Below are 11,995 nucleotides of genomic sequence, written 5' to 3'. Positions count from 1 at the left end.
GGATTATGTATCCCAGAATATTTCTGAAGGTTGGTGAAAATACTTTCAAGCCTCACTTTCCCTCACCATACACATCTATACATAAACACACTGTGTCTAGTAGCCATATGCACTGGCTAGCACACACTTGGGGTGGCCGTGGCTCAGTGGGTAGAGTTGGTCGTCTATCAATCAGAAGGTTGGCAGCTCTGGCAGTCACATGCCGAAGTGTCCTTGAGTAAGACACTGAACCCCGAATTGCTCCCTCTGTTGTTCAGAGGTGTGTGAATGTGAACAAATGAGATTAGCTAACACTGATGGTCACTGATGGTCCTCACTACATAGCAACCTCCACCATCAGTGAGTGAATGGGTATGAATGGGTGAATGTGATGAGTAGTGTAAAAGCGCTTTGAGTGGTCAGAAAGACTAGAAAAGTGCTATATAAGTACAAGTCCAGTTTACTATTTCCATTTACTATCAAATATGCTTTACTGACACATTTCTGTATCTGTAGAATTATTTGTGACAGTCTGCAAAAAGTAGTATCCATACATTATGAAACAATTCTTCTTTATTTATTTAACCAGGTAAAAGACTCATTGAGATTTAAAACCTCTTTTTCAAGAGTGACCATGCAAAGACTGCAATTATATTCACGTTTTATTTTGTAGCGTGTAACAACTGTGACAATATAAATGTAGCGGAGTTTAAGTATAATTTTTTTCTTTTTAACGTAGCAAAGTAAAAGTGAAAGTTGCAAAAAATATAGAAACTCAAGTAAAATATAGATACTCCCAAAACCTACTTAAGTACTGTAATGAAGTACTTTTACTTTGTTCCTTTACGCCACTGAAAACTACAGAGTTGCAACTTCAGCATGTGACATCAAATCAGCCAACATCAAAGCAACTAAGTGTAAAACTGAAAGTTGAGGCTTCCAAATTTGTAGTTTTCAACTTGGGCAGAGCCAAGGGCAAGATATGAGGAATAGACTTTTATGAAACTGGACATGTTTTATCCGCAGTAGAAAACCGTGTGCATTGTTTTTAATCAAACCTCAACACCCCTCACTTTGGGAACCACAGACTTATCCAAAGATGATTAAATAATGAAAGACGTGTGACAGGTAAGGTCATGGGCAAGACTACAAAGATGGGCTATAATGTCTTTATTATTGTCCCTTTGCACAAGCATACAGATCATATTCAAGATCCCTCATCATTCCACCTGGAAGAAGCTGGATACACAGGGCGACTGACCCTTTGGTAAAAACTTTGGTCTGGCTCACACTAGTGAATGTAACACCACACTATACTACACACAATGACATGCTTAGCGACTGGCCATTTGGAAGCTTCACTGCATTAGTAAAACCTCCAATGATAAGTTCACATCACAACACAGCACGGGATGAGTGACTAATGATGCACATAAACCCAAAGATTACTTCCCTGGAAAGAAGGAGGAAGGGTTTCCACATCGGTGTTTTTGATTGAAAAATTAATTTTTCACAGGCAAACTATAAATCACAGCTTACACATTCAAACATTCAAAGTATAACTCTATAAATAACTCCTAAAGTATAAATGAATAATCGAAAACTCATGGACATTTGAAAGTGTATGGTTAGATTCGATACAAATGTTTAACAGTCTACACTTGGTGCATATCATTGCCCTTCTTCTAGAAGAGTCTCTCCTCATGGCTGATAAAATGCAACAAAATCCCTTTTTATAGCTCGGATGACTTCAGTTAAAATTACAATCCTAATATTAATATGATCCACCTCTCTTCTAATCCGACAAATAAAAATACATTCATAAAATCCAGCCACACGGTGACACTTTAATGTACAACAAACTGAAACATTTAAATCATCTGTTTAAATAAATAGTCAACTAGATTTTAAAAAACAAGCAGCATTTGACTAGGAAATGATAACCGTACAAAACATGCAGTGCTTGTTTTCAATACTAACATCAGTTTCAATACAAGATACCGCTCTGCCCCCCCCCCCCGGGACAGATGTTAGCAGAAAAGGTATGCAGCAGTCCTCTAGACGAGAGGTGAGGGCGAGAGGATTTACATTCTGACTGGACTCAGTTTGCTCGCAAGGAAAGCAAAGATAGTACTCTGACAGTGAAGCAGTGGAAAATTATGTGTAATCAGCGGTGGCTCCTCTCCAGATGCTATACACAGTGCAGCGAGTGAAAGAGTGTGTGTGTCTGTGTATGTATGTGTGTGTGTGCGTGTGTGTAATAAAGCATGCGTGATGGATTTGTCCCTCTGTGCTGCAGTTTAACCCCCCCAGTTTCTTTCATTTCAGATCCCCTTCATCGCCCTGGATGGTCTTTTTGATGCGCAGCAGGAGGGTTGTGTGCCACTGGTCGAGGCGTGAGATGGAATCAAACTCTTTTACCTGCAGGTGAGAAAGGGACGCACAGATACCTCTTTTTACAAATACAACATAATGGGATTACAGTTTGAAGTTCTGCTCTCTGAGTTTGAGTTTTTATACATTTCAGGGTATATCTAGATCAGTTGTGTCCAAACTTTTTTCAAAGAGGGCCACATTTGATGTTGTCAGAATACCTCAGGGCCAGTGGCTCCTACTGAGACTTAGTAACCATAAAAGTTATATATGACTCTATTTAATAACTTTTTTTTCTCTCTCAATAAATCAGTAACTAGGAAGTCCTCAGTTCTCCACCAGCCACATAAACATTGGCAAACGTTATCTTCTACTGGAGGAAGATATTTTACATTAGGGTCAAGCAATGTGGGAAAAATGTTGTCATTCTTTTTCTATGGCAGGATCTTGATCTTGATTTCATCCCACTTCTTTAATTACGGAGAAGGGGTGGGATCTAATAAGAGTTACTTCTTCCCACTCCTTTTCGGACATGTTACAGAATTCATATTAGTGATGAAACTGCTTTGTTTTGATTTGTTTTGCATTGTTTGTAAGGTCTTTTTGTTTATTTGTATGTATTTTTTGACATGTTCGAAATAAACACTTTCAAATCAAATAAAAAGTGTTGTTTTTAAGACTTTTCTGAGCAGCAGACAACATTTTTAGAACAAAACAATTCATTTTGAACAATTTTTATGCACCAAATTTGGCCTTTTCTGCACAATTTCAGAATTTTGATCTTGTCTGGTGTCCTCTTTCGTGTCTTCTGAATTTTTAATGTTCATCAAGAATATTTTTACTTCATGATAAAAACATTCATTTGACAACCTGTCATCTTTAAGAGTTCTTGTGTTTCTTCCTCTTTGCCGTCTTGCAGAATTCCCAGTGCTGATGATTCAGAATTTAATTCTGAATTAATTTGACATAGTGTGGTCTAGACCTCCTATGTTTGTAAAAGCGTCTTAATAACGTTTGTTGTGATTTGGCGCTATACAAATAAAGATTGATTGATTGATTGATTGATTGATTGATTGATTGATTGATTGATTGATTGAGAATGTGATTAATATCTGTGCTATAAATAACACGTTTTAAGATGGAAGCATGGGGCGATAAATAAATTGACCTTGGGCCGCGATTTGCCCCCGGGCCGTACTTTGGACATGCCTGATCTAGGTGAAATAACACAATATACACATTTATTCTTTTCCATTTCTACCACCAATAATGCATGTAACGGTATTATATTGCACCACCCTCTAACATAACAATGGCACTGTTAGAAATGTAATAACATAGGAACAAAATAAGAACTTCCCCTGTTCTCACTTTTAAGACTTAATCTAGATGGCAGTACATCTGTCTGTACTGCCATGTAAACACAGAGCCCTTTGAGAGTGAATAGATACCCGAGAGCCAGCCTCTAACTTTCCTGAACACACAAGGGATCCAACAAACTACAGGAGCAGAAGTAGAGGGACGCCTCTGCTCACCAGATACCCGTGTTTGAAAACTTTCCTACGAATTGAAAACTTACTGCTTCTGTGAAAGCCTCGCTGTTCTGTTCCTCATGAGCTTCAAGAAGTTTCTGTTCAGACAAAGAAATATGTAGGTTACTCACAGGAGCCGAACAGATTAAGAGGAGAAAGTAAGCCGTCAGATTCCTAAGAGTTTTCAATGCCGTGTTACCTTCAACAGTTTGCATTCTCTCGAGTCTGAGAAAGCCGGGAACATCTCCTCATATTTTTCAACAGCAATCTGTGGAGACACAGCGTGTTAAAATTCTACCCCACTCCCCCCTTTTCCCATACTCTGAAACTATAATAAGGTATAAACTCGCCTTAGCGTTGAGCTCATCCACAATGAAATGACAGAGGGAGGCTTTGAAGAAATATTCTTTAGCACTGTATTTCAACAAAGGGTTGTCCATGGTGTTAGCTCCAACCTAGAAGAATCCAAATCATAAAAACACTGTTAGAAATATCAGCATCCTGGAGTCACTATTGATGGAGAAGCATGAGACAAAACACACCTGCTCATAGATCTCTATAGCCTTCTGATACTGCTCCAGCTGAGCACAGTAAGCCCCCACTTTCAGCAGACACTTGTTGGCAGAACTGTAAGTAAGGCAAAGCACAAACGTTACACAACACACTCTTTATAATGTCATTACAAAAATGTAATACAACAAACTGTTAGTCAGTGAACTGGGATTTGAAAACAGCATGAGCCTTTCCACAGAAGACATTTAACTTGTAGTAGTAGGAAAAGCATGGGTGTTACTAATAGCATTAACAATGACTGTGTTAATGCTATTTAGACTGTCAGCCGCACTAAGTGATGCCTGAGTGTGAAACTACAACAGCAGCAACATGAAACTCAAGCGGCCATTCCATATCTAATTGTCCCAACAAAATGAACAAATGCAATAACCCTAGGCTTCATGTAACATTTAAAATATACTGGCTCCATTACTGTTGTTGCCATTACTCCCCTCAGCCATTGTGAATGCAATAGATTACAATAAAATCCTGATAAATCATGATACAAAGCTCACTTGTATATAATAATGCAGAGAAGCTCTTTTCTGCTACAGAAGCTTCGATGTGTCATCACAGGAAACACACAGGTGTAATGAATGAAGCTACTGATTACAATCCATGTAGTCAGGTCCAGGGCTCAGAGTTTTCACCAGGTGTTACAGTGTCATGTGCTCGTTAACGTTGAGTTAATTAGTTGCAGCTGTGCTTCCTCAGCTTTGACAAGTCAAAATGTGAAAATGGCGAGAGCAGAGGCAGAGAGCATTTCTCATTCTGTTTGAGCCATTTGGAAAATAAGCTCTCTAATACATTAGAACGAAAACACAAACAAATGCTTTCCTTATATAACTATTTCACCTTTTGGGTGATAGACAGTTCAGTTAACTATAAATCAATAGGCTCAAAGCTGGCAGCCAACACTGATACTTGGAGATGAAATATTGCTGAAATATGCAGCATAACTTAAATAATTGAAAAACACCTTACTTTTATTTTTCACATTAGAACTTGGCATTATCCAACTCTAGAGCAGCAAATACATGATAAAATCATAGACTGTATAAAATATGGACATAGTATCTGTGAGGTCACCCATCTGTTTCTGAAGCGCTGTTTTGAGGCCAATCGTCGGTGGCAGCCATATTGCTGCTGTCGAGCAATTGTGATGTAAAGAGGCAGGCTTTGAGCCTCCTAACCAACAGCTACAGTGTTCCCGCCTGCCAGTCAAGTCAGCTGTGCCTCTCATTGGAAGACTCGTAATCTCAATATCTTCAAAATTGCTGCGTTAGAAAAAAATTCACCCCCCTACAGTGTGTGAGAAATGAGCTATCCAGACTACATTCATCTTTTGTACCAGGCTGTAAACATGTTTATTTCTGCTGTAAAGATCGGCTTTTGTAAACTGGTGTGTATGTGGTTTCCGGTACTTCCGGAGCCAGCCTCAAGCAGATCCTGGATCATTTACAGTTTTTAGCACTTCCGCATTGGACTCATATTTTTAGACCGGAGGTTGCTGCTTGGATAAAATACATGAATTTAGTCAAGGTAAGGAAATAAAACAGTACCTGTTGGACTCTTCTCCTTTGTAGTAGTCTGCTGCTTGTTCATAATGTGCAATTGCCTTTACAAAAAAAGGGGAAAAAAATACTTGTACTATTGCAGAATAAATCACATTTAGTAATATAAAAAGATAATTGTTGTAGTTGCAAAATTTCACCTTTTCTATATCCACCATTTCGGACTCGTAGACCTCTGCGATACTGATGTGGTGTTTGGCTGCGATTGTGAATCTTCCCTAGAGGAGGAGGAGGATGAGGAGAGATCATTACTAACTGGATCTTTCTACAGATGCCTCTTAAGTCAATGAAAGCTTTGTGTAAGTAGTAGCCTGTGGCTACACGTCTACAAGGTTTTAGCTTCTGAAATTAAAAGGTAAACAAGTAGCCAGTTTGATCACAGCATCAGAGACAAGCAAACAAACTGGGGATCTGTGAATATGGTGATATGAGACGAACTTAATCTGGGAGTGTAATGAAGGCAGGGAGAGGCTGCTACATGAGTGTGATTGAAGATTTAGAGACATCTAGATGAGGTGATCTACAGAACTCATACTGTGAGTCAAAGGAAAAGGAGAAATCAGAGCTGAACAGAAGAAATGGCATCACTGTTACGGATCAGAACATATGTGGACTCTTTCTCTGTGCATCTTACCATGTCTGTGTATATATCGATGGCAGCGTTTAAACACTTGATTGCCTCTTTTGAAAGCATAAAGGGAAGAGGAGGGAACAGTTAGAGATTGTGTTAGTTTGTTCAGACCTAACAGACGTTGACACAGCACCCCATACTGTGTCTGTGCAAATGCTTTGTTATTTTAAAAGAGGGAGCTGAGGTGTTCAGTAAAATAATAGTTTCCCATTAGTTGCATGCAGTTGTTGTTATATATAACAGGTCATTGTTGATTTTCTGTAAAACAAATACATTTGTTACACATACATCTGGAGCTACGTAGAGAGGAATATTAAAAGCAGCCAGGTGAAGCTAAATGAATCAAAAATTGTCGTTCAATAACTCTATTATTAAAGTATTAATAGCAAAGACACAGTGACACAGTGAAAAGTGAAATATGCCTCAAAATCACAGGCTCTCTGCTAGACCTGCAAAACAACTGCCTTACATTTCAAAATTGTGAGAATTCAGGAGTACACAAATATTTTGATAATACAGAAAAATAGTTGGTCTTTTGTGAGTTATCTGTTGAGACAAGGCTTAATTGCAGTCACGGAAACATGTCCCACATGTATCACCTTGTTTCCACACTGCAAGATGTGGGAATTATCCAGCAAGTCTACTCTACAATGAACAATGTTCATGTAAGCCCTCTACATTATAACTCATCTATTCAGGTTTATGTTGAAATATAAATGTAAGAGTATGTTCCCTTACTTGAATATTTAGATTAAACACAAGGATAAAACCAGAGGCACTAAAATGTAAGATATTAAAAACAGTCTCACCGTTAGGGTCAGACTTCTTGTAAGCATTTCCTGCATCGATGAAGCTGACGGCACTGTCATGTTTGTTCTGTAGCTGCATATGGATACGTGCTGCCTTGCAAAATGCTGCTCCAGCAGCTGAAGATAGAGAAAAGACAAAAACTTTCAAACAAATACACAGGCTTCATAGAATATTTTTTGCACACAGCAGGTTTTACTTGTGGTGCATTCCAAAGTGCTATGAATTAGGGATGCACGATATTATCGGTACATTATCGGTATTGGCGGGTATTAGCTTTAAAATGAACTATTGGATATCGGCCAACACGCAGATATCCGCCGATATAATGAACCTATAAAGTAATGGGCTGCTGCACACATGTTGTGCTCATGTTTAGAGTTAAATTTGAGTTGAAGCAGCAGTCTGTAAGGTACATGTAGCTGACAAATTTAGGCACATTTACTGTCAAAGAGTAAACAATTTCATTTCATTTGGGTTTAATTGCTGTACAGTTGCACATTACACATGTTCCCTGAGAACAGAGGTTAGGTTTGCTTACTATGTCAAATGTGAAATTGGCCAAATTTGCCCTGGTTGTGTTTATTGTTATGATTGTCTCAGGGAGAGCATCATCCAAGTTTTAAGTAGGATGTATCTTTTTGTATGAATTTTGTATGAAAGCAAGTCGTAAATAATATGCAGTTTTAAGTATGAAGTATTTTTCTTATTTTGCACAATAAATTAATATTACATAAATGGGATAAGAGTATCACCATAATACTGTATGCTAATTCCAATACAGAAGAGAATTGATGATATCTGCAATCGGGGTTGCAGAAAAAAATTATCGGTCTCTGTATCGGCAATCGGCTAAATGAGTTGTAAAACATCGGCATATCAGAAAAAAACAAAAACATATCGTGCATCCCCACTATGAATCATAATTCTAATTCACATTTCCAGATGCTTCTCAGTGTTGTTGCAATTTATAAGTCAGATTCCTTCAGAAAAAATGGTTAACACACCGCTCCAGTTCTTGGCCATCTTGAACATGTTGGCTGCTCTGCAGTACATCTCACATGCTTCCTCCACTTTATGATGTCCTCTAGACAAAGAAAGGAACAAACAGAAAGTTTAACATAAAGAAAACCCAGATAGATTCAATGGCAAACAAAGGTTTACTGCTTAAAATGAAGATCCACATATTAAACTTATATCTGATCAGTTATGCCTAAATGGCACCATGGGGTGATAAAGTATATAACCGGCCAAGCTGTTGCATGTCTCATTGAGATGCAGTGCCCAGATTGGCATTCTGTCTTATGTAAATCCCTCATCACAGGGACTATAGATCTGCCCTCCTCTGTGACAAGGAGTGAACCCCTGGGAGCTCCCTGTCATTGTAATAATATTCTGGCCATTCAATCATGGCAGAGGATTACTTCACAGCTTGGTCGGCCACAGAATTACCAGTATAAAGCCTGCCAAGGGTTATCACGCAGGAGAACTGCCGACTATGAACATCTGGGGGTCACAAAGGACAGAGCTTTAGAAAAGAGCCGGATTCACACCAGGCTTTTCGTATTACAGGAGTACTCTCAGTCTTTTCTCTATTCTATGATTCTTTTATAAGATGACATGCATTTATTTGATTCAAACTGCAACATATCGATAAACTCCCCAAGGTGGATTGTAGGAGTTGAATAGTCTTCCCTGAAAGTATAATCTTTAATAAGTGTTCCTCCTGTGATCAGGTGTTTGGAAAAGAGAACATATTTTTATGGAGGAATGCAGACATCATGACTGAGCGGATAATTCTTGCTAACTCTTTAAGTGTTCCTGTTGTCTGTCTGGTGTCATTGTTGTTACTTTATTGTATATTTTTGTCGAATGACGAAGTACAAATACTTTGCTACCTTACTTAAGTAGAAATTTTGAGTATCTATACTTTAGTGGAGTAATTATTTTTCAGCCAACTTTTTACTTCTACTCCTTACATTTTACATATAGCCTTGTTACTCTTATTTCATTTTGGCTCGTCATCGCTCAAAAAAACACATTTATGTGCATTGTCATTCCAATAAAGGCTACTGATAACATGCCTGTGAAGTTTGACTTTTTGCACCATTACAATACGTATAGGCAACTAGTCATCATATCTTCTGCTCCATGAAACACATTAATGCTCAGTAGTACACATATATGGTTCTTTAATGCATTGTACAAAAATGCTTTCATTTTCAATGGGCATAAATCTGTCTGAAACAGGTGCAACCCAAATATTTCAACATTAACATATTAATATAACATTTTAGTCATTATGGCCTTGAGAAACATGTTTTTTTTTTTGGGAGGTGGGGTAGTGCACTATAGGCCCCTGTGGTGCAGCCTAAGCTTTTGTCCTTAATGACATTTTTTCCCCCTTACATTACTTTTACTTTTATACTTTAAGTAGTTTTGAAACCAGTACTTTTACACTTTTACTTGAGTAAAAAGCTTGAGTTGATACTTCAACTTCTACAAAAGTCTTTTTAAACCCTAGTATCTATACTTCTACTTTAGTAATGATTGTGAATACTTCTGACACCTCTGATCTTTTTACTTCACAACATGTTATGATGGTGCAGATTAAGTAAAAATGTCAAATCTGAGGCACATTAAGAGTGCATGAAAGTGCTCAAACCTTCAGTATAAATCTTAAAACCACATCTGAAATTATGGAAGTGTTAATATCAATTTTAACTCTGCAAACTATTGGGTAAATCAACCTCAGTGTTAATAAGACTGGTGTAGTTATAACTGGTATTGTGTTGAAAGCAATACCATCAAAGTAAGTGCCATGGGGATTATCAAGTCAGGTCAGAGAAGACAGACTTTCAATTTAAATCAAGGAGGAAGTGAAAGCAAAACCTGGTGTTTATCTCTACTTGTTTACTAAAGACATTTCAGAGTTTCAATTAAAAATAACTATCAAGTGAGGCACTGATCGTACAACAAATCAACAGAATAAATGTGTACAATGTTGGAACAGGGTGACTCTATAGAAAAGACATATCTTCAGTCTACTGCGTATCCTGTAATTAGAAATTGTGATGCCCTGGCTTGTTTATATAGACAGTGCTAGCTTCTTGGCTCACTGTCATATCTTAACTGTTTAACTTAATGCCAGATGCTGTCTTCCACTGCTGTAATACCTAACCACACTTCAACAATGTTCTTCAGGTAGAAACATAACAACTGAATGTACATCTTAAGAGATACAGGCTGTGCCAACTTCACTGCTGACAGTTCATGCTTGCTAGCTGTTTGTTCTTTGGTGCAATGCTGTCTTACCCTCCAAACATCCCTCCCAAAAAGGAGCCAGAGGACTTGACTTTTTTATCAGCGTCCGCCATTAGCTGAATCGCTTCCTTCTCTTTCCCGGAGTTGTCCATTTTATCGCTTTATTTGGTTCAAACTTCTAGTAATGAAGGAAAATACCCGCAGAGGATCCCGCTGTGTACAGTGAGGATTACAGTCGATGGGTTTATTTAGCGTGGGCGTGCACCTGCTTGTGGCTTAGGCGAGCACTGCGGAATCATGGGAAATGTAGTCCTCTACGCGACAAACGCAGTAAGATTCCCTGAAGAAGAAACTACAACTCCCAGCGAAACACAAAGCTATTTTTATAACCCCATTTTACGTAATTTGTGATGGCAAATTTCAAACGTTGCTTCATAAACTGTCTTTAAATTTTCAACCGAATTCATATATATCCTGATTATCAACTTTATACAAAGATTAAATACAAAAACGGTGCTTTCAAAGGCCTTTAGAAGAAACACAATCAGTGCAACATGCTAACTGTGCTTAGTGTCATTGTACAGCAGAGGGCGCTTTCACATTACAACTGACTCCGCAAATACAGTTGTGCTCATAAGTATACATACCCTGGCAGAATTGATGGTTTATTGGGTAGCTTCTGTTGTCTTTATGATATAAAATGAGTAAACACAGTTGTTTGATAAAAAATTTTGCTTCACCCAACCACTAACCATGAATGAAAAAAAAAGTTTTTCTCTTATTATTCATATTCTCTGAAAAATTGCCAAAAAAAATCACAAATTCTGCCAGGGTATGTAAACTTATGAGCACACCTGTATATGTGATAATTGTGTTCTGTAGTATACATTGTATTATACAGTCTATGGTTGTCATCTCCTCAAATACAAGTAATGAGTTTACAAAGCAATGCTGAGACAATTCCACTGCGTTTGCAGTAAAAGCACAGGTGTCACGTATTACAATTAGTCAGTGGTGGAGAGTAACAGAAAACTGCCAAAAAAGGGTGTTTCTAAAGCCAAATGTCAATCATGTGGTCTGACACCTACCCCCTCAGAGTGGTTTAAGGCATTAAAAATGACAACAGATAAGGTATCAGTGTTGTTGTTTATGGTTTTGTTTGCTTTTGAAGTTCATAAAGAGGCATCAGTGTTGGTTTCAGTTTGTTTCTCAGCTGGTGAAAAACTCCTCATAGTGCCTTTAAGTACATTTTTTTGAGGATCTACTTTTTGGGGGAACTTATT

At 38.0% G+C, this 11,995-nt stretch overlaps 1 protein-coding gene across 1 annotated transcript; it reads right to left on the bottom strand.

Moving 5' to 3' along the window:
- Nucleotides 1-1,113: 1,113 nt before the first annotated feature.
- On the bottom strand, nt 1,114-10,981 carry napbb (N-ethylmaleimide-sensitive factor attachment protein, beta b). Its single transcript, XM_034700032.1, has 11 exons — nt 10,764-10,981; nt 8,456-8,535; nt 7,451-7,567; nt 6,645-6,691; nt 6,151-6,228; nt 5,999-6,054; nt 4,427-4,511; nt 4,235-4,339; nt 4,084-4,152; nt 3,932-3,982; nt 1,114-2,400 (listed from the first exon to the last, which is right to left on the bottom strand). The coding sequence occupies exons 1-11, from the start codon at nt 10,862-10,864 to the stop codon at nt 2,299-2,301; spliced, it is 891 nt and encodes a 296-aa protein (XP_034555923.1). The 5' UTR covers nt 10,865-10,981; the 3' UTR covers nt 1,114-2,298.
- Nucleotides 10,982-11,995: the final 1,014 nt, after the last annotated feature.

Source organism: Notolabrus celidotus, chromosome 13, assembly GCF_009762535.1.
Source record: "Notolabrus celidotus isolate fNotCel1 chromosome 13, fNotCel1.pri, whole genome shotgun sequence".
Lineage (NCBI taxonomy): Eukaryota > Metazoa > Chordata > Actinopteri > Labriformes > Labridae > Notolabrus > Notolabrus celidotus.
The sequence above is the reverse complement of the archived record's forward strand: the minus strand, read 5'-3'. Positions and strand labels throughout refer to the sequence as shown.

Excerpts from the sequence above, each read along its gene's own strand:
- napbb (XM_034700032.1), bottom strand. The coding sequence starts at position 10,864 with ATGGACAACTCCGGGAAAGAGAAGGAAGCGATTCAGCTAATGGCGGAC. Across the intron at positions 8,536-10,763 it reads TTGGGAGGGATGTTTGGAGG|AGGACATCATAAAGTGGAGG; the intron begins GTAAGACAGCAT and ends TTCTTTGTCTAG. Across the intron at positions 4,340-4,426 it reads CTATAGAGATCTATGAGCAG|GTTGGAGCTAACACCATGGA; the intron begins GTGTGTTTTGTC and ends GGATTCTTCTAG.